Here is a 23,550-nt window from a genome sequence, read left to right on the forward strand (position 1 = left end):
CCTCCAAGAAGAAAGCAAAGTCTGTTGAAGTGGAGGATAGTGATGTACTCTCGGTGTGCTCTGAAGATGTCCGCGCACAGCGGCGCAAGTCGAGACGTCATCCTCAAGACAATGACACCAGCGACTCTACAGATGAGTGGTCTTCATGTCGGCGGGCAGATGCCATGCCCAAGGAGCAGGTGTTGGTGTTGGTGAAAAGGTTTGACATGGAGGACTATGATTGCCTGTACACTCAGGTTGCCCACCCAAATAGCCATAAAAATCTCATCATAAAACTAGTACAACAGGAGTTGTATGCAAAGTTTGGTGTGCACAAGAGCAAAGAAGCGTTGCAAAAACGCTGGTTTGATTTGAAAAGAGAGAAGGAGCGCCTGAAGGAAATTCGCAAGGAAATAAAGAAAGGTGCGTTCAATCATTCAGTGACCAATAATAATGCTTGTTGTGACAAAAGTATATTGCTGTTTTTTATCTTTCAGCACCAAATTCTTAATTTTCTGTTTACCCACTTCATTGTAGGGAAACAACGGGTAGAGACACGTGTGAGGGTATCATCTACACAGGACGAAGTCTCTGTTGTGCATACAAGTGGAGGTGAGAATCTGTATGTTGTGGTTTGTTGGACAATCCCTGTTCTATATATGCATGTGCCCTGTACCCGCATGTGCAGCCTGTGCCCGCATGTGCAGCCTGTGCCCGCATGTGCAGCCTCTGCCCGCATGTGCAGCCTCTGCCCGCATGTGCAGCCTCTGCCCACATGTCCAGCCTCTGCCCGCATGTCCAGCCTCTGCCCGCATGTCCAGCCTCTGCCCGCATTTCCAGCCTCTGTCCGCATGTGCAGCCTCTGTCCGCATGTGCAGCCTCTGTCCGCATGTCCAGCCTCTGCCCGCATGTGCAGCCTCTGCCCGCATGTGCAGCCTCTGCCCGCATGTCCAGCCTCTGCCCGCATGTGCAGCCTCTGCCCGCATGTGCAGCCTCTGCCCGCATGTGCAGCCTCTGTCCGCATGTGCAGCCTCTGTCCGCATGTGCAGCCTCTGCCCGCATGTCCAGCCTCTGCCCGCATGTCCAGCCTCTGCCCCGCATGTGCAGCCTCTGCCCGCATGTCCAGCCTCTGCCCGCATGTCCAGCCTCTGCCCGCATGTGCAGCCTCTGCCCGCATGTGCAGCCTCTGCCCGCATGTCCAGCCTCTGCCCGCATGTGCAGCCTCTGCCCGCATGTGCAGCCTCTGCCCGCATGTGCAACCTGTATGTACACACCTTGTATTTTGTAGTAAAGTTTATACTCTGTCTTACCACACCACCAGCTACCAAAAGCAAGGAGGTTCCAGTGTCCAAGCGTAAGCGGCAGGATGTTGATAAAGTGGGCATCGGAATGCATTCCTCGACTAAAATGCAATTGGATGGTAAGTAATCCAATGTCACACAACTTGCACCTACGGCTACACCTACAACCACCTTCACCCTACCCAACAGCTACTGCGAAAACACAATACCCACACAGCTCAGTCCACAACAATGGGAACCTGCACGACAACTCCTTTCACGGCCCCCTATCCACACCAATGGGCCTTACGAGAATACCACACATCTGGCCCCCACACGTCTTTCACACAACTACCTACCTCCACATTCGGCCAGTTACAAGCTGACAAGTACTTCTTATGCAAACTTTGTGCAAGCGGTTTCTTTGTTTCCCCCACAGATGTAGCACACAAGGGCAACCGTGTTGGAAGACATCAGAGGAAAGAAATGGATAAAGTGGTGAAGAGTGTGCAAGCAGATATTGCAGAAATGTCTACCGTATTCCGCAAATTTATGAAACAGCTGTCAGCCGATCTAGAGAGAATCCTGGAACTAATAAGTGAAACGACAGGATCGTAGGGCTTAAACTGTTTGGGTGACTGACGTTTACTCACCGTGTTCGCATGCAAGTTTGCACTACGTTGTATTGTATATTATATATCGCAATTTTTTTGTTTTATTTTTATATAGGTTGACATTTTTTATATACGCTGCGGCCCCAACTACTTCCATTCATGGAGGTAGTGATGACGGGAGTGTCGCAAGCCAGCCCTTGCAGCCATGCGCACATGACAGAGTAAAGTTTACAGTAGTTAGTTTTGTATAGTATTGTATACAAAGTTATTTTTATGTAAAAGTGTACATTTTCTATATAGGATGCGGCCCCCAACTACTTCCATTCATGGAGGTAGTGATGACGGGAGTGTCGCAAGCCAGCCCTTGCAGCCATGCGCACATGACAGAGTAAAGTTTACAGTAGTTAGTTTTGTATAGTATTGTATACAAAGTTATTTTTATGTAAAAGTGTACATTTTCTATATAAGATGCGGCCCCCAACTACTTCCATTCATGGAGGTTGTGATAGCGGGAGTGTCGCAAGCCAGCCCTTGCAGCCATGCGCACATGACAGAGTAAACTTTACAGTAGTTACTTTTGTATAGTATTGTATACAAAGTTATTTTTATGTATATGTGTACATACACACACACACACACAGGACACACAAATATACACACACACACACAAACTGGACACACACACACACACAAACTGGACACACACACACACACAGGACACACACACACACACAGGACACACACACACACACACACACACACACACACACACACACACACACAGGACACACACATTTTGGAGGCACAACATGTGTGGTCCTACTGTTTGTGTTTAATAAAAAAAATATAGGCTTTCATGAAGGTTTGTTTTGTTGAAATACTTCCTGTCTGTGCACGTTACACAGGGCCCCGAAGAGGTGCTGCCGCCAAGCACAGGGCCCCAACACTGGCCCAAGGTGGCCGCTACACATGTAGTGGGTGCTGCAGCAGAGTGCAAGGTTTTTGGCAAAGCTTCAAACCTTGCACTGTCCTGCCAAGCACAGGGCCCCAACACTGGCCCAAGGTGGCCGCTACACTTGTAGTGGGTGCTGCAGCAGAGTGCAAGGTTTTTGGCAAAGCTTCAAACCTTGCACTGTCCTGCCAAGCACAGGGCCCCAACACTGGCCCAAGGTGGCCGCTACACTTGTAGTGGGTGCTGCAGCAGAGTGCAAGGTTTTTGGCAAAGCTTCAAACCTTGCACTGTCCTGCCAAGCACAGGGCCCCAACACTGGCCCAAGGTGGCCGCTACACATGTAGTGGGTGCTGCAGCAGAGTGCAAGGTTTTTGGCAAAGCTTCAAACCTTGCACTGTCCTGCCAAGCACAGGGCCCCAACACTGGCCCAAGGTGGCCGCTACACATGTAGTGGGTGCTGCAGCAGAGTGCAAGGTTTTTGGCAAAGCTTCAAACCTTGCACTGTCCTGCCAAGCACAGGGCCCCAACACTGACACTGGCCCAGGGTGGCCGCTACACATCTAGTGGGTGCTGCAGCAGAGTGCAAGGTTTTTGGCAAAGCTTCAAACCTTGCACTGTCCTGCCAAGCACAGGGCCCCAACACTGGCCCAGGGTGGCCGCTACACTTGTTGTGGGTGCTGCAGCAGAGTGCAAGGTTTTTGGCAAAGCTTCAAACCTTGCACTGTCCTGCCAAGCACAGGGCCCCAACACTGGCCCAAGGTGGCCGCTACACATGTAGTGGGTGCTGCAGCAGAGTGCAAGGTTTTTGGCAAAGCTTCAAACCTTGCACTGTCCTGCCAAGCACAGGGCCCCAACACTGGCCCAAGGTGGCCGCTACACATGTAGTGGGTGCTGCAGCAGAGTGCAAGGTTTTTGGCAAAGCTTCAAACCTTGCACTGTCCTGCCAAGCACAGGGCCCCAACACTGACACTGGCCCAGGGTGGCCGCTACACATCTAGTGGGTGCTGCAGCAGAGTGCAAGGTTTTTGGCAAAGCTTCAAACCTTGCACTGTCCTGCCAAGCACAGGGCCCCAACACTGGCCCAGGGTGGCCGCTACACTTGTTGTGGGTGCTGCAGCAGAGTGCAAGGTTTTTGGCAAAGCTTCAAACCTTGCACTGTCCTGCCAAGCACAGGGCCCCAACACTGGCCCAGGGTGGCCGCTACACTTGTTGTGGGTGCGTCAGCAGAGTGCAAGGTTTTTGGCAAAGCTTCAAACCTTGCACTGTCCTGCCAAGCACAGGGCCCCAACACTGGCCCAAGGTGGCCGCTACACATGTAGTGGGTGCTGCAGCAGAGTGCAAGGTTTTTGGCAAAGCTTCAAACCTTGCACTGTCCTGCCAAGCACAGGGCCCCAACACTGACACTGGCCCAGGGTGGCCGCTACACATCTAGTGGGTGCTGCAGCAGAGTGCAAGGTTTTTGGCAAAGCTTCAAACCTTGCACTGTCCTGCCAAGCACAGGGCCCCAACACTGGCCCAGGGTGGCCGCTACACTTGTTGTGGGTGCTGCAGCAGAGTGCAAGGTTTTTGGCAAAGCTTCAAACCTTGCACTGTCCTGCCAAGCACAGGGCCCCAACACTGGCCCAAGGTGGCCGCTACACATGTAGTGGGTGCTGCAGCAGAGTGCAAGGTTTTTGGCAAAGCTTCAAACCTTGCACTGTCCTGCCAAGCACAGGGCCCCAACACTGGCCCAGGGTGGCCGCTACACTTGTTGTGGGTGCGTCAGCAGAGTGCAAGGTTTTTGGCAAAGCTTCAAACCTTGCACTGTCCTGCCAAGCACAGGGCCCCAACACTGGCCCAGGGTGGCCACTACACTTGTAGTGGGTGCTGCAGCAGAGTGCAAGGTTTTTGGCAAAGCTTCAAACCTTGCACTGTCCTGCCAAGCACAGGGCCCCAACACTGGCCCAGGGTGGCCGCTACACTTGTTGTGGGTGCGTCAGCAGAGTGCAAGGTTTTTGGCAAAGCTTCAAACCTTGCACTGTCCTGCCAAGCACAGGGCCCCAACACTGGCCCAGGGTGGCCACTACACTTGTAGTGGGTGCTGCAGCAGAGTGCAAGGTTTTTGGCAAAGCTTCAAACCTTGCACTGTCCTGCCAAGCACAGGGCCCCAACACTGGCCCAGGGTGGCCGCTACACATGTAGTGGGTGCTGCAGCAGAGTGCAAGGTTTTTGGCAAAGCTTCAAACCTTGCACTGTCCTGCCAAGCACAGGGCCCCAACACTGGCCCAAGGTGGCCGCTACACATGTAGTGGGTGCTGCAGCAGAGTGCAAGGTTTTTGGCAAAGCTTCAAACCTTGCACTGTCCTGCCAAGCACAGGGCCCCAACACTGGCCCAGGGTGGCCACTACACTTGTAGTGGGTGCTGCAGCAGAGTGCAAGGTTTTTGGCAAAGCTTCAAACCTTGCACTGTCCTGCCAAGCACAGGGCCCCAACACTGGCCCAGGGTGGCCGCTACACTTGTTGTGGGTGCGTCAGCAGAGTGCAAGGTTTTTGGCAAAGCTTCAAACCTTGCACTGTCCTGCCAAGCACAGGGCCCCAACACTGGCCCAGGGTGGCCACTACACTTGTAGTGGGTGCTGCAGCAGAGTGCAAGGTTTTTGGCAAAGCTTCAAACCTTGCACTGTCCTGCCAAGCACAGGGCCCCAACACTGGCCCAGGGTGGCCGCTACACTTGTTGTGGGTGCGTCAGCAGAGTGCAAGGTTTTTGGCAAAGCTTCAAACCTTGCACTGTCCTGCCAAGCACAGGGCCCCAACACTGGCCCAGGGTGGCCACTACACTTGTAGTGGGTGCTGCAGCAGAGTGCAAGGTTTTTGGCAAAGCTTCAAACCTTGCACTGTCCTGCCAAGCACAGGGCCCCAACACTGGCCCAGGGTGGCCGCTACACTTGTTGTGGGTGCGTCAGCAGAGTGCAAGGTTTTTGGCAAAGCTTCAAACCTTGCACTGTCCTGCCAAGCACAGGGCCCCAACACTGGCCCAGGGTGGCCGCTACACTTGTTGTGGGTGCGTCAGCAGAGTGCAAGGTTTTTGGCAAAGCTTCAAACCTTGCACTGTCCTGCCAAGCACAGGGCCCCAACACTGGCCCAAGGTGGCCGCTACACATGTTGTGGGTGCGTCAGCAGAGTGCAAGGTTTTTGGCAAAGCTTCAAACCTTGCACTGTAGTGCCAAGCACAGGGCCCCAACACTGGCCCAGGGTGGCCGCTACACATCTAGTGGGTGCTGCAGCAGAGTGCAAGGTTTTTGGCAAAGCTTCAAACCTTGCACTGTGCTGCCAAGCACAGGTACACATGTACTGGGAAATTGAGGGATGAACATAAAAACATAACTTTTTATTGAATCAAACAGACAAGACAGAAAACGATAAGCACATCATCTACAGAGCGTAGTAAAGCACAAGGCAAAAACCATGAAAACCAAAAAAAAAGAAATGCGAAACCATCTACAGTGATTGCAACATGTAGTCCAAGGGTGGCGTACTGTAATGAGCTGGCGGCATATACATGGCACGATTGTCAGAACCTTGGGAGGCACTGTAGCGCATGTTTGGTGTGGCGGATGTTGATGCAGGTGGAGTATCACCGATTGGCTCACGGTACATCATGGCAGAGTCAGAGTTGTTTCGGAACTGTGGTTGGCAGTGGTGATTCCGTGTGCTCTGACACCGTGAGCAATTTGCAAAATACAGTTCAGAGGGAGGTCCAGCCACCAACATACCATGCAACCCCTTGTACACTGTTTCGCCCATTAACATCTCGGCCACTGTGCGTTGCTCTGGAGTCATTTTGGCCAGTTGTGCACTGAGATGAACAACAAACGGATCCACCGGCGCAACAGGTCTTGGCATTACCGCACTCGCCATCTCAATCAGTCTTTTCTCTACAGCATCGGGGGAAGCACACCGTTTCCGCTTTCCTCTCTGCATGGGTGTACTGTTGCGTGGTCTGGCTTCCTGTGTGTGTGCCCTCGGGGGTGATAACGTGACATGGGGGAAACGTTGGCTGTTGTCCTGCAACATGGAGAACAAAGAAGGTAAACCAAATATAATCACACAATAAAGGAACATGATACTGTTCATTGAATAGACCACAAAAACAACAGACGCTGAAGTTCGCAAACAATAGGAACAGTCGGACCCCAATTATACATCAAAGCCACACAGTGGGTCATACATTGTATGTATTGTATTGAATTGTGCACTGCGTCATACAAATTCACAAAGTCCTTTGTGCAAAAACAATGTGTTTGTGGTGCTATACTTGGAAAGAACAATAGACATACATTCTACATATGCAAATATGCACAATTCAAAGCTTTTTCACAGACTGCAATTAATTACTGTTCTGTTGGCTGTCTATTGTTCTCCCCTCGTGTACCCAAGAAAGTTATTAGCACTTCATAGTTCATGAATGTGTGAATGGCTGCCGCAGGAGACACTCATGTAAATGAATGCAATGTCATCCAGCCGCGGCGGCCATCCACACAAGAATGAAAGTGACACGCTGCGTGTCGCCAGCACGATGTGTACCCAAGGGGATGTCTGTCACGGCCGCTCCCCCGTCTCTGGGACATCATCGCTTCCCGTCTGCGTCCCTTCCGTCACGGGGATTGGATGGAAGGGACACAGGCGTGGAGCGTCGTGGGGGGGCAGACATGTGGAGGTTCTCTAAACCACCTGGGGTTCTCTTGAACATTGGAGGCGCAAAAGCCTGCGAAAACGTTTAACTGCTGCAGAGCGGGCGGTTTCGTTTCTGCAAAACGCCTCCCACTGTGGTGTGCATTAGCCCATTGAAATACATTGGGCAAACGGATGTGAAATACATTGCGCAAGCAGATATGAAAACGCAAACGTTGTGCCGAAACCCATACAATGCGTTTAGTGTGAAAGGTGACATAGGAAAAATTTGGACTACGACTTACCATGGCTTCGTCCACATCTGCGCATGAATCCTCTGTACCTTCTAACACACGGCCTGACGATGTTGTTGTTGTTTCGTCATCCGTTACCTCTCGCTGGGTATTCTCTGGCCACTCATCATCTGAGGGGTAGGACTGAAGGTTGCCACTTGAGGGACGCATAATCTCCTGGTCCCTGACAAAGGAAAGTATGTCGTAGTACCATAGACGGTCGGGGTCATCTTCAGCGCCAGCACCAGATTTGTTCCTGGCTTCAATTTTTTTAGTTTCCTTAGAAAAAACTGACCGAATGTTAGCGATTTTGCTACGGACAGTCGCAACTGTAGCAGTGGGGTGAATTGTTTGCAGGAACTCCGCAAGTTTCTGCAGCTGAGCTTCCTTCATGTGTTTGTTGTGGTAGTCCTTGCTCTTTACTTTCCACACTGCTGTACAGGTGCGATACACTTCTATGAATTCAGCTAACTGCGTGCGGTTCAATGGGAATTCGTGGTTTTTCCTTGGCGCCATCTGTAACAAGAATAGGAAACATGCATTATGAACAGTACTCCATGTCTGGCCAAATGTATTCACCGAATAAGTGAGCTCATGCTGGGGGCCTGGAGGTCCCCTGTGATCGCCGTCGATTTACTATTACAGCGCTGCATTTTGCATTGGGGAGTGAACAGCTGATTGGCTGGCGGGGGGGAGGGAGCAGGGGAGAGGGTATTAACATAAAAAAGGGGTAAATATAACAATATAAATAATCAGAAAAGGGGGAGGGGAGCACAGGTATGCAGTGTTGTAGGGCCATTTAGCTTGGCCTTAAAGCTGCAGTGGCCAACTACACTTAAAATAGCCTAGTTGCAGGGGGAAAAACATACAGAACAGTTCTACTTACCCCAATGTTGAACTCACGAAGGGACGTACGATGGGCTAAACGTGTACACCTTCCAAAGAAGAACTCCACATCCGAGTGTGCAAACCGATGGTATGACCGAGCGGATAGCCAGCATATTTATAACCAGGCGGACAAACGAGGGGACTTCCGGTCAACTAACTACTTCCTGTTCAGAGTTCAGGAGACGACGCATGCGAAACGTGCAATGGCGCTTCTAGGACAATAATGGTGTGGTCGGCACTGCACAAAATGATTGTAAACCCATACGTAATTACGTTCGTATTAACGTGTTCATTTGAGAAGTGGGCAAAGATCAGTCCATGCATATGCATACCCACTTTTGTGGTTTAGAATGATGGGCACTTATAAGCCACATGTGCATGGTCTGAGCCCAGGTATAGCCGCCAAAGAGGGCCGCCATACCTGGGCACAGACCATGCACATGACGGGGAGACCTGGACCCAGGGAGGCACTGCTTGCGCTTGCCTCCCTGGGTCTGCACATGCACAGACGCATGTGCATGGTCTGTGCCCAGGTATAGCCGCCAAAGAGGGCCGCCATACCTGGGCACAGACCATGCACATGACGGGGAGACCTGGACCCAGGGAGGCACTGCTTGCGCTTGCCTCCCTGGGTCTGCACATGCACAGACGCATGTGCATGGTCTGTGCCCAGGTATAGCCGCCAAAGAGGGCCGCCATACCTGGGCACAGACCATGCACATGACGGGGAGACCTGGACCCAGGGAGGCACTGCTTGCGCTTGCCTCCCTGGGTCTGCACATGCACAGACGCATGTGCATGGTCTGTGCCCAGGTATAGCCGCCAAAGAGGGCCGCCATACCTGGGCACAGACCATGCACATGACGGGGAGACCTGGACCCAGGGAGGCACTGCTTGCGCTTGCCTCCCTGGGTCTGCACATGCACAGACGCATGTGCATGGTCTGTGCCCAGGTATAGCCGCCAAAGAGGGCCGCCATACCTGGGCACAGACCATGCACATGACGGGGAGACCTGGACCCAGGGAGGCACTGCTTGCGCTTGCCTCCCTGGGTCTGCACATGCACAGACGCATGTGCATGGTCTGTGCCCAGGTATAGCCGCCAAAGAGGGCCGCCATACCTGGGCACAGACCATGCACATGACGGGGAGACCTGGACCCAGGGAGGCACTGCTTGCGCTTGCCTCCCTGGGTCTGCACATGCACAGACGCATGTGCATGGTCTGTGCCCAGGTATAGCCGCCAAAGAGGGCCGCCATACCTGGGCACAGACCATGCACATGACGGGGAGACCTGGACCCAGGCAGGCACTGCTTGCGCTTGCCTCCCTGGGTCTGCACATGCACAGACGCATGTGCATGGTCTGTGCCCAGGTATAGCCGCCAAAGAGGGCCGCCATACCTGGGCACAGACCATGCACATGACGGGGAGACCTGGACCCAGGCAGGCACTGCTTGCGCTTGCCTCCCTGGGTCTGCACATGCACAGACGCATGTGCATGGTCTGTGCCCAGGTATAGCCGCCAAAGAGGGCCGCCATACCTGGGCACAGACCATGCACATGACGGGGAGACCTGGACCCAGGGAGGCACTGCTTGCGCTTGCCTCCCTGGGTCTGCACATGCACAGACGCATGTGCATGGTCTGTGCCCAGGTATAGCCGCCAAAGAGGGCCGCCATACCTGGGCACAGACCATGCACATGACGGGGAGACCTGGACCCAGGGAGGCACTGCTTGCGCTTGCCTCCCTGGGTCTGCACATGCACAGACGCATGTGCATGGTCTGTGCCCAGGTATAGCCGCCAAAGAGGGCCGCCATACCTGGGCACAGACCATGCACATGACGGGGAGACCTGGACCCAGGGAGGCACTGCTTGCGCTTGCCTCCCTGGGTCTGCACATGCACAGACGCATGTGCATGGTCTGTGCCCAGGTATAGCCGCCAAAGAGGGCCGCCATACCTGGGCACAGACCATGCACATGACGGGGAGACCTGGACCCAGGGAGGCACTGCTTGCGCTTGCCTCCCTGGGTCTGCACATGCACAGACGCATGTGCATGGTCTGTGCCCAGGTATAGCCGCCAAAGAGGGCCGCCATACCTGGGCACAGACCATGCACATGACGGGGAGACCTGGACCCAGGGAGGCACTGCTTGCGCTTGCCTCCCTGGGTCTGCACATGCACAGACGCATGTGCATGGTCTGTGCCCAGGTATAGCCGCCAAAGAGGGCCGCCATACCTGGGCACAGACCATGCACATGACGGGGAGACCTGGACCCAGGGAGGCACTGCTTGCGCTTGCCTCCCTGGGTCTGCACATGCACAGACGCATGTGCATGGTCTGTGCCCAGGTATAGCCGCCAAAGAGGGCCGCCATACCTGGGCACAGACCATGCACATGACGGGGAGACCTGGACCCAGGGAGGCACTGCTTGCGCTTGCCTCCCTGGGTCTGCACATGCACAGACGCATGTGCATGGTCTGTGCCCAGGTATAGCCGCCAAAGAGGGCCGCCATACCTGGGCACAGACCATGCACATGACGGGGAGACCTGGACCCAGGGAGGCACTGCTTGCGCTTGCCTCCCTGGGTCTGCACATGCACAGACGCATGTGCATGGTCTGTGCCCAGGTATAGCCGCCAAAGAGGGCCGCCATACCTGGGCACAGACCATACACATGACGGGGAGACCTGGACCCAGGGAGGCACTGCTTGCGCTTGCCTCCCTGGGTCTGCACATGCACAGACGCATGTGCATGGTCTGTGCCCAGGTATAGCCGCCAAAGAGGGCCGCCATACCTGGGCACAGACCATGCACATGACGGGGAGACCTGGACCCAGGGAGGCACTGCTTGCGCTTGCCTCCCTGGGTCTGCACATGCACAGACGCATGTGCATGGTCTGTGCCCAGGTATAGCCGCCAAAGAGGGCCGCCTTACCTGGGCACAGACCATGCACATGACGGGGAGACCTGGACCCAGGGAGGCACTGCTTGCGCTTGCCTCCCTGGGTCTGCACATGCACAGACGCATGTGCATGGTCTGTGCCCAGGTATAGCCGCCAAAGAGGGCCGCCATACCTGGGCACAGACCATGCACATGACGGGGAGACCTGGACCCAGGGAGGCACTGCTTGCGCTTGCCTCCCTGGGTCTGCACATGCACAGACGCATGTGCATGGTCTGTGCCCAGGTATAGCCGCCAAAGAGGGCCGCCATACCTGGGCACAGACCATGCACATGACGGGGAGACCTGGACCCAGGGAGGCACTGCTTGCGCTTGCCTCCCTGGGTCTGCACATGCACAGACGCATGTGCATGGTCTGTGCCCAGGTATAGCCGCCAAAGAGGGCCGCCATACCTGGGCACAGACCATGCACATGACGGGGAGACCTGGACCCAGGGAGGCACTGCTTGCGCTTGCCTCCCTGGGTCTGCACATGCACAGACGCATGTGCATGGTCTGTGCCCAGGTATAGCCGCCAAAGAGGGCCGCCATACCTGGGCACAGACCATGCACATGACGGGGAGACCTGGACCCAGGGAGGCACTGCTTGCGCTTGCCTCCCTGGGTCTGCACATGCACAGACGCATGTGCATGGTCTGTGCCCAGGTATAGCCGCCAAAGAGGGCCGCCATACCTGGGCACAGACCATGCACATGACGGGGAGACCTGGACCCAGGGAGGCACTGCTTGCGCTTGCCTCCCTGGGTCTGCACATGCACAGACGCATGTGCATGGTCTGTGCCCAGGTATAGCCGCCAAAGAGGGCCGCCTTACCTGGGCACAGACCATGCACATGACGGGGAGACCTAGACCCAGGGAGGCACTGCTTGCGCTTGCCTCCCTGGGTCTGCACATGCACAGACGCATGTGCATGGTCTACCTGGGCTCAGACCATGCACATCCAGGTCTCCCTGGGTCCAGGCAGTCCATGCAGCATACAGGCAGAGACACACACAATTAACAACACAGCACACCAGAATACGACATTTTGCCACTTCTCCTCAGGGTGGTTCTCCATACAACATGGTGGACCACCGAGTCTGTATAATAAGTGCACTAATTAGTGGAGGAAGGGAACATTAAAGTAGAGATGTTGGAAACAGACACATGTTGGATACACGGTAGGTAACTGTTGTACATTTGATAGTCAATAAGAACATCAATTTCCTGTAGCAATCATTTTATCCTGCCAAGTCACTGCACCTGACCCAGTAAAGTAGTCCTTGTATTTGTCCCTGTTGGTTTTTGCCTCGTACGTGGGATTGTGTGAGGAACCGCTGTGCAACGGAACCATCCCCGGATGTGCCCTCCACTCCGCCGCCACAACACTTCCATTTTCAAAATCCTCCTGGTCTACCATTGTCGGTGGGCAATACCGTTGCACGTTTTTCTGCCGTAGGAAATTGTGCAGAGTGCACGCAGCTTTGACAATGACCTCCACTTTATCTGGGTCCACATTGATAGCCGTGAGGAAAACCCGAAAACGCTGTGCCAGGATCCCAAAAGCATTTTCCACAACACGTCTAGCACGCGATACCCTGTAGTTAAAGATCCTTTTCGGCTTGTCCAGTCCACGTTGAGGAAATGGCTTCACAAGATTCTCACCCAGAGCAAAAGCCTCGTCAGCCACGAACACAAAGTTTAGATGTTCCACTGTGTCATCATTGTTTGGCAGTTGCAGCTGTTTCTTCTTCAAGCGGCGGTTGAATTCAGTTGCCTCCATTACACCACCATCTGAGACACGGCCATTCTTCCCCACATCCACCATCATGAATTCATACCGTGCATTTACAAGCGCCATCAGAACCACACTGAAGAACCCTTTGTAATTGTAAAAGTACGAACCACTGTTGGGAGGTGGGTTGATACGCACATGTTTTCCATCCACTGCACCTCCACAATTAGGAAAATTCCAGATCATGTGGAAATCATGGGCCACTGCCTGCCACTCTGATGCATCTTGAGGAAACTAGAAATAAGGAGAAATACATGGTTAATCATCTGAAAGTACAATGTCGTAACAAAGGAGAAAAATCACTACAGAATAGGTTGCCAATGTAAACACTGTCATTTGCACAAGCGTTTCAGTTTGACGTTCAGTTTAAAAAGTTATCACTCGACAGCACACGCAAAACACACAATCCAGAAACATAAGTACATACCTTGACGTACTCGGGCATCAATTCCGACACAATAGCAGCACACGTTTCGGGGATGATTCTACCCAATGCCTGGGGTGAAATGGCAGCTGTAAACTTTAGATCTGCATATGAACGTCCGGTAGCCAGGTAGCGAAGGGTCACTGATAGACGCTGTTCTGCAGTAATAGCTGTTCGCATCACGGTGTCCTGCTTTGTTATCTTCGGCCCGATGCGCTCCAGCAGTTCATGAAAGTTAGCGTCTGACATGCGCATGTAATTGCGAAAGTCATCAGGATTGTTCTCACGCAACTCACGGATCAGACCCATGTGTCCCAACTCTTCCCGTTGTAGCAACCATTTCTTGCACCATTGTCGTCTCTCTCTCCTCGTCCTCCGACGCTTTGCTGCCGCCCTTCTCCTAGCTACTGCAGTCAATAGCAAAAGTCCAACAAAGGTCTGCAGACGATCTGGCTCGTACACATCCATGCTGACTCCTTGCTTGCAAAATGGCGAATGACACGCTCGCTAATCCGATCGGGCTTTTGTTTGCGGAACACTTCCGGCGTATTAATATTCCGCACGGAAGTACTATCCCTCACTCCTTATAACCTGCCCCTATCGCTATCGAAAACTAAACGAAGGTATAAACGAAAACCAAAAAAGGAAGTTTCGTTTCGTTTCAAGCAACCCTTCGATCCTGGAAAAAACGAAACCATCAGTATCGACAGCAAAAACATACCCGTGGGTGGTGATTTTAACCATACGATCGATTTCTTCTATTTCGATAAGTATAAATGGTACAATCGAAACGAAGGCAAAAACGAAGGCAAAAACGAAACGTGTATTCCCAGCATTAGTGCTAAGGAGGGTAAAGGGTACTTGAAGGCATGTCGTGCATTTAATGACAAAGACTATCTGCAGACACAGCCATGTTTGAGCATGAGCAATTCAACTGGTGAATCTCTTGTGTCTCTCTTTTGTCTCACAAACCGTCGCTTAGTCTGTTGGTGTCCTGTCGTGTGTGGGAAAGTCTACAGACAGCAGAGTCGCTACCACAGTACTACTACTATAAGTCGTCTGTGGCAGACAGCTTCCGTCGTGTCTTCACTCTTTCTGTTGTCACACTAACATGTGTACAACTGTCGAAAACTCGAATTGTTGCTGCCATAAATATGCTGTTGTATCTTGTCTGTTTGTCGCTGCCTCACAACTACAGACAAATGTATGCCGTGTGTATGGCCCTTTAGTGTAAGGAACAGATAGAAACAGTCAATAGATCAATATTTGTCGGTGTGGGCTGTAAAACATTAAAAAAAAAACCTGTTGTCATTCAAATGATACAGTAAAACATTTTAAATGCAGTTTTTGAGTTTTTAAATACAAAATAAGACTATGGGATTCCAGAAAAGGTTTTCTTTTTTTTTTTTTTTAATTGGGACTTTAGGTCCTATTGTTTATCTCATTACTTGGTATTACTGTCAGGTTTGCTTTGGAAAAAAAAAATACACATATTTATAAAAATAAATAAATAAATAAATAAAAAATATTAGTAAAAAAAATAAACAAACATCTGGGGGGGCGATCAGACCCCACCAACAGAGAGCTCTGTTGGTGGAGAGAAAAGGTAAGGGGGGGGGGATCACTTGTGTGCTGTGTTGTGCGGCCCTGCAGCTTGGCTTTAAAGCTGCAGTGGCCTGTTTTACAAAAAATGTCCTGGTTTTTAAAAGTCTGTGGCCTTGAAGTGGTTAAGCAATACCAGTTTCTTGACTATCCTGCAGATCCTCTCCTGTTGATCTCTAACACTTTAAGCCATAGACCCGGAACAAGCATGCAGCAGATCAGGTGTTTCTGACATTGTCAGATCTGACAAGATTAGCTGCATGCTTGATTCTGGTGTGATTCAGACAATACTGCAGCCAAATAGACCAGCAGGGAGGCCATACAACTGGTATTGTTTAAAAGGAAATAAGTATGGCAGCCTTCAAATTCTTCTTACTTCAGCTTACTTAATTACTTTGGCCTCCTGGACGTAGTAGCTACGCCCAGGAGGCCATGTGAGCGTCTGCGCACTCCCGCGGCCGATCGCGCACGTGCACGCGCGCTCCCGGCCGCGGTTCGTTAGCCTGACAATTAGTGAATCGGGCTATGGTGTCCGATCACTGATTGCTCTCCCCCGCTGTGCTTTTTCTGGCTGTAACGTCCCCCATACGTCGCTCTAAGCATATGTTACGCTTAGAGTGACGTCATGTATCACCATCTGCCACTCATTCAGCACCCAATACTGCTTAGCACCCACTGCAAATAAAACCAAATACAAACTGGACCTTAGTACCCAGTGCAGCTTGACACAGACTGTAGTTTGGGACCTCAGCACCCACTGCAACGTAGCACAAACTGGACCTTTGCATCTTACCACCCACTGCATCTGGGCACCCACTGCACTTTGGCACGTACTGCAATTTTGCACCTTCTAATGCTTAGCAACCACTGCATATTGGCAACAACATCTTCTTTGCCTGAAATGAAGTGTGGGTGCTGATCAAGAGCTACAGAGGACCCAGTAATGATAGGTGAGTCTAATAGTGGGCACTTATCACTGCTGATTTGAGGGTGGTGGAGCCAAAAAGAATTGGTTGAAAGGAGACACAAAGTCTGCTTGATACTGCTATAAAGGATTGGGGGGGGGGGGGGGGGGGCTAAGACCACCTTATACTGCTTTGTGGAGAGGGGATATTACATACACAATTTAGCACAATTGATTGATTGAATAGGACCCCTTTTTCAAATTCGAACACCACCCCCTTGAGGATCTTCTGCACGGCCCTGCAGCTACCATTCATTTACAATGCATTTTACCCGGGTACACATTTTAAATGTGAGTGTACATATTTATTTTAAATCAGAAATACCGAACAATAGCCAAGAACCTGTGCAGAAGTTAAAAGCTAATTCACTTTTATGGCCTTTATTTGTTTTAAACCTCCCTCACACAAAAAGTGATGAAAAACTTCTTCTATCCCACAGCACATCAGACTAAAAAATACGCATACAACCAAAAGAGGCCCCGGGAAAAAAGGTGCATGGCCGATTAAGTGATGTAGCGTTTTAAAGTCATCATGCAAATAACCCGTTTACCTAACATCGGAACATTTTAAAAAGCTAATTAGCGTTATGCAGTGTTAACACTAGATGGTGCTATTGCTAATACTTATAATGGCCAATAAGAAAGTATCATCAGAGCTTTATAAAGTGCAGTTGTATAGTGCAGTGGTAAAGTTCTCGTCTTGTGAATGGTTTTTCCAGGCTCGAATCTGCTCCACGTTACTTTTTTTTTCTTCTTTATTTAATTGCTAGAGACTTGATGCACTGCTATGTATGGAGTGAAAAAAAGATGTAAAAAAGACTTAAAAAATACTTTTATGATGTAAAACGTTTTGTGCTGTAAATAACCCAGCTGCATGACGTGTGCAGAGTTGGAAGGGAGGTGGGAATGCAGAGTGGGGATTCGAGACAGGGAGTTGCTGGCTGCGAACTGACAATAAATAGCGATATTGATTAATTAAAGAGAAATCTCTTCTCTTTGACTGGTCACTGTCGCTATTTGTTGTTGGTGTGCAGCCAGTGGTTCCTTGTCTCTGATCCTTATTCTGTATTCCCAATTCCTTTGCGGCCCTGCATGCTTTATGCAGTTGTGATCTTTACAGCATAAAACTTTTACTTGCAGTTGGCTGATGGTGTAATAGTTAAGGGCTCTGCCTCTGACACAGGAGACCAGGGTTCGAATCTCGGCTCTGCCTGTTCAGTAAGCCAGCACTAATTCAGTAGGAGACCTTTGGCAAGTCTCCCTTACACTGCTACTGCCAATAGAGCGCGCCCTAGTGGCTGCTGCTCTGCTCTGGCGCTTTGAGTCCGCAAGGAGAAAAGCGCAATATAAATGTTATTTGTCTTGTCTTGTCTTATTTGTCATGTAAACAAACTCATGGCCGCCATCTTGTGGCCAAAAAGTAAAACTACAACTACAAGTGAAAAAAATAAAACTCAAGACACATTTACATTATAAAACTATGGCTTACATCCCACTCTCCCAAAAATACCCAAATAAAATGTTTAATACAAAAAAAAAAACAAAAAAAAACATTACAATAAAACAAAACATGTAAATATTTACCTAAGGGTCTAAATTTTTTAAATATCAAAGTAAAGATGAAATATTTCTAATTTTTTTTTTTTTTATTTTAAACTTGTAAATATTAATAGATGCAAAACGGAAAAAATGCACCTTTATTTCCAAATAAAATATTGTCGCCATACATTGTGATAGGGACATAATTTTAATGGTGTAATAACCGGGACATATGGGCAAATACAATACATGAGTTTTAATTATGGAGGCATGTATTATTTTAAAACTATAATGGCTGAAAACTAAGAAATAATGCATTTTTTCCGTTTTTTTCTTATTCTTCCTGTTAAAATGCATTTACAGTAAAGTGGCTGTTAGCAAAATGTACCCCCCAAAGAAAGCCTAATTGGTGACGGAAAAAAACAAGAAATAGATCAGTTCATTGTGATAAGTAGTGATAAAGTTATAGGCTAATGAATGGGAGGTGAAAATTGCTCGGATGCATAAAGTGAAAACGACTGAAGGCTGAAGTGGTTAATAAGTGTTACCAGGACTCTTTCTGCTTAGCTATTTAAGATAGAAAATGTAAGTTATAAGTGGCATATCTTGATAATTCATTTACAGTCATGTGTTATAATAAGATGTTTCAATTTTATAAGACTTATCTTGTTATTAGGAACAGCTTTAAATTGGTGAATGATGGTCACAGCTAATCTGACATATATCTCGGGATTAGTGAGAAATATTACAATGTCGTCATCATACGGAATGAGTTTACATTTCTCTTTGCCAAACGTAACCCCTCTGATTAGTTTATCATGAATTATGGATTGCAGAAGAGATATTAGATAATTAGATATACTGGTGAAATAACAAGCTTCTGCGGAAAACTCCGAAAAATAATAGTTTAAAAAACATTTCTCTTTGCATCTTTAAAATCGATTTTCTCAAAAACTACAAGGTCTTTTTGAACTATTTTTTTCACTTGTACCCACTATTCTCCTTAACATATGTAGCAATTAGCAATAGCATGTATGGGGGCTTTGTTATTCACCGCCAAAATCGGCACAAAATTACAAATAAATTACGCTTAAAGAGGAACTGTAACGACAAAACGGCCCCTGGGGGGTACTCACCTCGGGTGGGGGAAGCCTCCGGATCCTAATGAGGCTTCCCACGCCGTCCTCCATCCATCAGGGGTCTCGCTGTAGCCCTCCGTGCAGCGGTGACGTAATATTTACCTTCCTGGCTCCTGCGCAGGCGCTCTGAGAAGTAGGCGGAAATACCCGATCTCCGTCGGGTCTGCTCTACTGCGCAGGTGCAAGTTTCCGGCGCCTGCGCAGTAGAGCGGACCCGACGGAGATCGGGTATTTCCGTCTATTTCCGTGCCGAAAGTCGCCACAGCGCCCCCGCTGGAGCCAGCAAAGGTAAATATTGAACTGACAGTCGGCACAGTCGCCGGCTGTTCGGAGGGCTGCGACGAGACCCCCGTGGGACAGAGGATGGCGTGGGAAGCCTCATTAGGATCCGGAGGCTTCCCCCACCCGAGGTGAGTACCCCCCAGGGGATCTTTTTGATGTTACAGTGTCTCTTTAAAGAGAATCTGTATTGTTAAAATCGCACAAAAGTAAACATACCAGTGCGTTAGGGGACATCTCATATTACCCTCTGTCACAATTTCGCCACTCCCCGCCGCATTAAAAGTAGTCAAAAAACAGTTTTAAAAAGTTTGTTTATAAACAAACAAAATGGCCACCAAAGCAGGAAGTAGGTTGATGTACAGCATGTCCACACATAGAAAATACATCCATACTCAAGCAGGCTGTGTACAGCTTTCCTTTTGAATCTCAAGAGATCATTTGTGTGTTTCTTTCCCCCTGCAGCACTCACCCACTGAAGAGTTACAGGCTGATTGTTTCTTCCTGCAGACAGCTTTGCCCGTGTCTGTAATTCCTCAGTATGTGACTCCTTTCACAACAGAGGATTTATCCAGCTTGTAAAAGATAAGAGAGCAGAGAAAAGCTGGCTAATGTAAATAACACACACACACACACACACACACACACACACACACACACACACACACACGGGAGTGTGCATAGAGGGGCCTGGAGGGGAGCGTGCATAACAGATCAGCACTGAAGGGTTGGCAGCCTTCCAGACACAGGGCGACAAGTCCGACAGGGGAAAGATAAGCTGATTTATTACTGTGATAGTAGAAAGTGCTGCAGTAAGCCAGAGCACATTAGAATTGTTACAGAGTCTCTTTAAATTCATGCTTAATTACGCATACTTACAATTACATATGAAATTAATTACGCTTTTTCCTTGAAATTTCACATTACGATTATGATGCATAATTACGCATAGGCATAATTTCTGCTCATCACTATATGTATGTGTGCCCCTCCTGCCCCGCCCCACTGCGATTGGCCATGGCAATAGGCCACAGCACTGATTGGATGGCACTCCTGCCCTGCACAGTCTAGCATGTGCCACCAGCTTATATATCCATAGTAAGCATCATTTACAGTGTATAGGTGTCCATTTTGTAGATAATATTAAGGTTTGTTTTTGTTTTTTGTTTTTTTAAATTAGTCATAGAGCAAAGAGAATACAAAACAGAAGATGTTGCCCAGAGAAATGAGTCAGGTTCCAGCTGTCAGTTTTTTACCTATGATTAGGAAATGAAGACTGACATTTAATCAACTCTTCTGGGCCATAAATAAGCCCCATGGTACACAGAGCAATTATGTAGAGTATCTAATGGTGGCCATACATGGTACAATTTTTTCATCCAATCTTACCATTTCTATGTAGTATAAGGGAACTGCCTAAATTATCCTTTCAGTATATTCACTTAATTTACCCTTATACTACATAGAAATGGTAAGGTTGGATGAAAAAAATGTACCATGTACGGCTACCATTAGAGTAACAGCAGCCACATATCAGCATTTAGCAGCTGAGAAGGGTGAGGTTACACAACAGGATGAGTTCTTGTGGCAATGGTATTATTACACACCTCGGTTTCTAGAAGAATGGTATTAATAACTTTGCTACTGTCAGTAAAAGCAGCTCTCAGTACCAGAGTATTTTTTGCCTTTGGAAGTGTTACAATTTCACAGCATATGATTCAGCTGTACTTTGTCCAAGATAGAAAATCTTGGTATTTTTTTATTTATTTTTTCAGGACGGGTAGGGCTTTTTTTCTAATGTTAAACATTTGATCACACACACACACACACACAAAAAAAATGCATAAAAACTAATCAAATATAAAAAATGTGTTTTTCACTTTGATGCAACACATTTTTTTTTTAAAATGGGAGTCAAAATGTATTTTTTCCAAAACCTATTTTTTCAATATCTTTTGAGTGTAGAGGCACCACATTTGTGTATTTATTTCCATTTTGGTATTGCTGGATGTCACAGGAAAAAGTGTATGTATTTGTTTTTCGGAAGACTAAAAATGCAAAGCAAGGTTTTTTGTTCTTCTTTTTTCACCATACTTCATTTATAGCAGGGCAAAAGGTACAAGGCAATTGAATATCCCATCAAATGACCCTAATCTAGAAAACTAGACCATACAACCTATTTAACAAGGGGTATAATTAACAATTCGGCCTTCTATTGTTTTTTTTTCCAAATTTAATTGGAAGAATGGGGTAAAATTTTAAAATTCAATGTTTTATGCAAACATGCTACTTTGAAAGTACATTATGCCCACTTGCTGTTTTCAGGCCACAAAATACGTCCTAAAACATATTAATCAACTTCTCCTGTGCATGGAGATATGAGATACTAATGCCTTGGTCACACTGTTAGAGAACTGAAAACCCAAAGCAGATTTTTTTGCACCATGCTTCATTCTATAGTATATAGTATAGGAGCGTGCGCCAAAAAGACCTGCTTCACATGTGACCCACCGAGCGCCGTTTGGCTGCTCTGCTACCGAACCCGGCTACAGTGTAAAGTCGGCTCCCATAATACATTTCTGGGAGGAGAGGCACAATGAAGCACTGTCTGTGAAGCTCTCCTTCATTGTTATAATCACAGTGATCACATGATCTCTGTGATCATGTGACCTGTCGAGTGCTGATTGGCCACTCTGCTACTTCAGAGCTACAGTAAAGTGCCAGGCGGGTCCCGTGTGATACGCACAGTGGTGGAAGCCAGCTGTTGTATATATTCAGCGATGTGGATGACAATGGACAGCCACCCACACGCCCTATATACGTGGTGGCTGGTAGTAAATTAAACAAACCCCAGTATGTATCTACTGTTTATAAATAAAGTTTGTCTTCTTAACTATTTTTTATTACATTGCTCAACAGAGCTACTTGTAGGCACTAGTGCTGCAAGAGTTCTGAATGAAATATTTATTGGTGAGAACAAAACATGGCAAAAAAAATGCCAAATATACTTTGTTCTGCATCAGAACTCATTAAAGATTTATTTTGCTTTACTCATTCAGAAACCCGTGGGGAAGGCATGTTATGCAAGCTTAATTCAAAACTGGGATCGATATACAGAGCCAACATACAGGAAGACTTTCTTTTCTTTTGTGGCTTGTTGTACTCCTCTCATGATTTAAGAAAGTAAACATCTTATTCTTTAAAGGGACTCCGAGCTGAAATAAATAAAAAGTTTTATACATACCTGGGGCTTCCTCCAGCCACATCTGCTCCGATCGCTCCCACGCTGGTGTCCTCCGCTGCCCGCAGCTTCGGGAACCGGGTCCCGTCACTTCTGTCAGTCGGAGCCAGTCTGACATAAGTGAAGTGCGCTGTTTGCGTATTTCTCCAGCAGCTGCTGGAGAGATATGTAGGGGGCACACTTCTCCTGTGTAGCTGGCCACGACTGACGTAAGTGACGGGACCCAGTTCCCGAAGCTGCAGACAGCGGAGGTCAGTGGCATGGGAGTGATCGGAGCAGATGGGGCTGGAGGAAGCCCCAGGTATGTATAAAATGTTTTATTTATTTCAGCTCTGGTACACTTTAAAGCAGCAGAATTCCAGCAAAAATGTATTTTTTTTTAAATTCAAGATAGAGTGGAATGGATAAGGATTACTTATTGCATGTTTGATAGGGAGTTGTCCCTTACTTCCTGTCCCAGAGACACAACAGGAATAAGAGGAGTACTCAAGGAGGGAGGTTGCACCTCAGGGCTATACATAAAAAAATTCTTTACTGAAGCCTTATCCATAGCTCCCAACTGGGGCAGTCTCTCTTTGGAAACCAAATCCCCCTGCCCCTCTTTCTCCCTCATGTGTCCCTCTTTCAGGACTGATGTACAGATTTGTGAAAATATTTGTTTTTTTTTTCTGAAAAATGTATTTAATTGGCTCTGAACTTTATTCCCATTTTTTAAATTGATATATTTCTTAATTTTAAATGTTAATATAAAGAAAAAACAGTGATGATAGAAAGAACTAGTGTGGTTTGAATTCTAAAATTAAATCTGTTGCTTATGAATTTTTAGTGGTATGCATTGCTAGGGGTGTGGCTAGGGGGCGCGATTAGGGGTGTGACATGGGCGTGTTTTAAAGTGTTACTCTTTCTCATCTCAACGTTGGGAGGTATGCTTATTATTAAATCCTGTTTTGGTGTGAATGATGAA

General features: G+C 48.5%; 2 protein-coding genes across 2 annotated transcripts in view; both read right to left on the reverse strand.

Moving 5' to 3' along the window:
- Nucleotides 1-23,550, reverse strand: part of TRPC4 (transient receptor potential cation channel subfamily C member 4) — a 345,635-nt gene that overhangs the window by 160,922 nt on the left and 161,163 nt on the right. The gene's annotated exons all lie outside the window — the stretch shown is intronic.
- LOC137545644 (putative nuclease HARBI1) lies at nucleotides 12,823-14,161 on the reverse strand. The gene is made up of 2 exons (XM_068267100.1): nucleotides 13,826-14,161; nucleotides 12,823-13,632 (listed from the first exon to the last, which is right to left on the reverse strand). The coding sequence occupies exons 1-2, from the start codon at nucleotides 14,129-14,131 to the stop codon at nucleotides 12,823-12,825; spliced, it is 1,116 nt and encodes a 371-aa protein (XP_068123201.1). The 5' UTR covers nucleotides 14,132-14,161.

This window comes from Hyperolius riggenbachi, chromosome 2 (assembly GCF_040937935.1).
Source record: "Hyperolius riggenbachi isolate aHypRig1 chromosome 2, aHypRig1.pri, whole genome shotgun sequence".
NCBI lineage: Eukaryota > Metazoa > Chordata > Amphibia > Anura > Hyperoliidae > Hyperolius > Hyperolius riggenbachi.